Here is a 2,622-nt window from a genome sequence, read left to right on the forward strand (position 1 = left end):
GTGTGTACGTGTGGAGTGTGTGACTGTAGACGTGTGTACGTGGCCCTGTCGGTGCACATGTACGTGTGCGGAAGTGTGTGACTGTACATGTGTGCACTCAGTGGGGTTTGCTCGCTCACATGACTAGACACCCCAGCCCCCACAGGTCTGGCAGACACCAGCCCCCAGCAGCTCCCTGCTCTGGCCTGAGCCCCGTTCCTCTCTCCCTCCTCAAGCTCAGGCCTGGCAGGTGTACAGGGAGCGCCTTCTGTGGCCTCGTCTGCCCGCTGCACACCTACCCTGCCTGTTACTAAAGCAGCTGGCTGAGCCCTGTGCAGGCCCCCTGCTCCCCTGAGAGCACAGCCCACAGCCACAGCGGCCTCCGTCAAGGCTGCAGAACAGGCCCTGAACTCCCATTCTTCTCTGACATTTTTGGGGGCTGCCCCTTGGGAGGAGCTGGGCCCTGGCTAGCAGAGATGGGTCTCTGGAGGGCGTGGTGAGCCCAGGCAGCAGGAGGGGACCGGAGGGCCTGCTGCCGGCAGATGGCCCGTCATTTCTCACAGGACACAGGCTAGCTGGACCTTCCTGCTGAACGCCTGCTGCTAAGACGTGCACACTGCATGTGTGTGTACCCTGTGAAACACCCCCACGTGCAAGTGCACCCCCCTACAGACACAGAAGCACACCCAGTCAGGCACGTGCTGGCACGCTCACATGTGTGCACATCCCGTGATAACACACGTGTGCAAGGGCACCCACAGTGAGGCAGGAGATTGCACACTCACACACACTTTGCAGCACAAAGTACCAGAGAGGTTTCTGATGGAAGCTGGTCCTTATGGCCGTTGAGAAGCCCCATGCCCGAGGACACAGGGACAGAGTGCAGGCCCGAGCGGACAGGGGCTCTGACCACCTGGTACCCCACACTGAACCACTGGCCAGTGTGCTCTGGGAGGGCGGGGCTCAGGGTGTCCTCAGGCCAAGGCCCCACAGCGGGCTGCCTGCCCACCGCAGAGGCCCCGAGGAACTCGCTGGCAACCACGTAGGCAGCAGGAGGGCCTCCCCCGGAGGATGCAGGCCCCCCAGGCGCTGGTGGTTCTTGTTAGGAAGCTTCGGGCATGATCAGCACACCACAGCCTCGCCACAGAGCCGTAGCGAGTAACGCGGTGTTTCTGCCCCACGGACCGTGAGCGGCGGCCTCGCTCAGAAGATCCTTCCTCTCAAAGCCTGTGTCTGAGCTCCGGAGGCACCCAGGCCGGGGGAGGGGCTCGGCCGGGAGGTGGGAAGGGGGCACAGTGGTCCCAGCTCAGACCTGCTCCGCTGCTGAGACAGGGAAGGGGGTGTCTGCATGGGGACCGGGAGGACACCCAAGCCCCTCCTCAGCCAGCATCTGGGGGTCCCAGTGGTGCTGGCCTGGCCTGCCCTGTCCTCACTCGGGGCCGCGGTCCCCTCCAGGTCTCATCCCCAGGATGGGCAGACACCTGTCCTGTGACACGGGGTCCCACCAGGCAGAGCACGTTGTCCAGTGCCCCCAAGCTGCCTCTCAGTGAGTGACGAGGTGTCCGACCAGGTCCCAGCTGAGTGTGGCTGATTCCAGGCTCCGAGCCCACTGCCGTGGTGCTGTCCCATACACTCCTGGTGGCACGAGAGGGCAGAAGGGCCACCCGGGTGACTGAGCGCCCACGGCCCCTCCTCCATTATCTACATCTGCGTCAGCACACACTGGGGCAGCAGGCGGAGAAGGCAGCGTCAGGAGGGCAGGTGACACAGGCCTCCAGTGAGGAAGCAGGGCCTGCCCTTGGTGGTGCTGGGCAGTGATGGGGGTGGACAGGGCAGCCAGGACGGGGGTCCCCAAGCACCCAGATCACAGCACGTGGGTGTGCGCCACAGCCAGGCTGGGTCCTGGAGGATTGTGGGCTGCTGGCCTGGTCTCCCACAGACACTGCGGCCGGTGAGCATCTGTCCACTCTGGAGACGCCAGAAAGCAGCTTAGTCATCAGAAAATAGTTTAATTATGTACAGGGTGATCATCAAACTGATTCCATAAAACAAGATGCAAATGTACACCTCTGGGGTCAAAGGGAAGAAACGCACGCTTAGTGAGCGTGGCCTTGACCGAGCGGCCGTCCTGCGACGAGGTGCCGGTCACTAACACGCAAAGAAATCACCAACCGTGAGAACAGAGGAATGTAAATCAACACTTTCCTTTGGGACGAAAGAAAGAGAGGAAGCGCCAGCAGAAGCCTGAGCTCCGGAAGGCTCTCACCCGCGAGGGCACGTCTCCGAGGACGGCGGCTGGCACGAGGCCCAGTGGCCACCAGGCCCACAGGCGCTGGTGTGCACGGAGGTGTCCGGCCGCCACGGCCCCGCTGGCCGAGGCTCAGAAGAGGGCTTTGGCACCCTGGTTCTCAAACTCGGACCAAGCGTCGTTGAGCTCCATGAAGATCATCTTGGCGTACTGCTCGTAGGGCTGCCCAGTGGCCTGCGGGCGAGAGGGGACGAGTGCTGCGTCCACCACTGTTGCCTGCAAGTGCTCGCTGGGGCAGGCAGGTGGGTGGGGTGTAACCAGGGACATTGAGGCCCAGGGCAGGCAGGACCTGGCTGTGCCTGTACAGGCCCTGGGTGGGCGGTGGGGCCAGGGCA

The 2,622-nt window shown here is 63.3% G+C and overlaps 1 protein-coding gene across 2 annotated transcripts in view; it reads right to left on the minus strand.

Annotated features, from left to right (window-relative positions):
* Positions 1-2,359: 2,359 nt before the first annotated feature.
* GAK (cyclin G associated kinase) overlaps positions 2,360-2,622 on the minus strand; it is a 106,306-nt gene continuing 106,043 nt past the window's right edge. For both annotated transcript variants that reach the window (XM_006893591.1, XM_006893590.1), the window contains one exon: positions 2,360-2,461. In XM_006893591.1, the coding sequence (XP_006893653.1) occupies positions 2,360-2,461 (102 nt within the window). The remainder of the gene's footprint in view (positions 2,462-2,622) is intronic.

Source organism: Elephantulus edwardii, unplaced genomic scaffold (genome assembly GCF_000299155.1).
Source record: "Elephantulus edwardii isolate Elephantulus edwardi_28Jun2011 unplaced genomic scaffold, EleEdw1.0 scaffold00129, whole genome shotgun sequence".
Taxonomy (NCBI): Eukaryota; Metazoa; Chordata; class Mammalia; order Macroscelidea; family Macroscelididae; genus Elephantulus; species Elephantulus edwardii.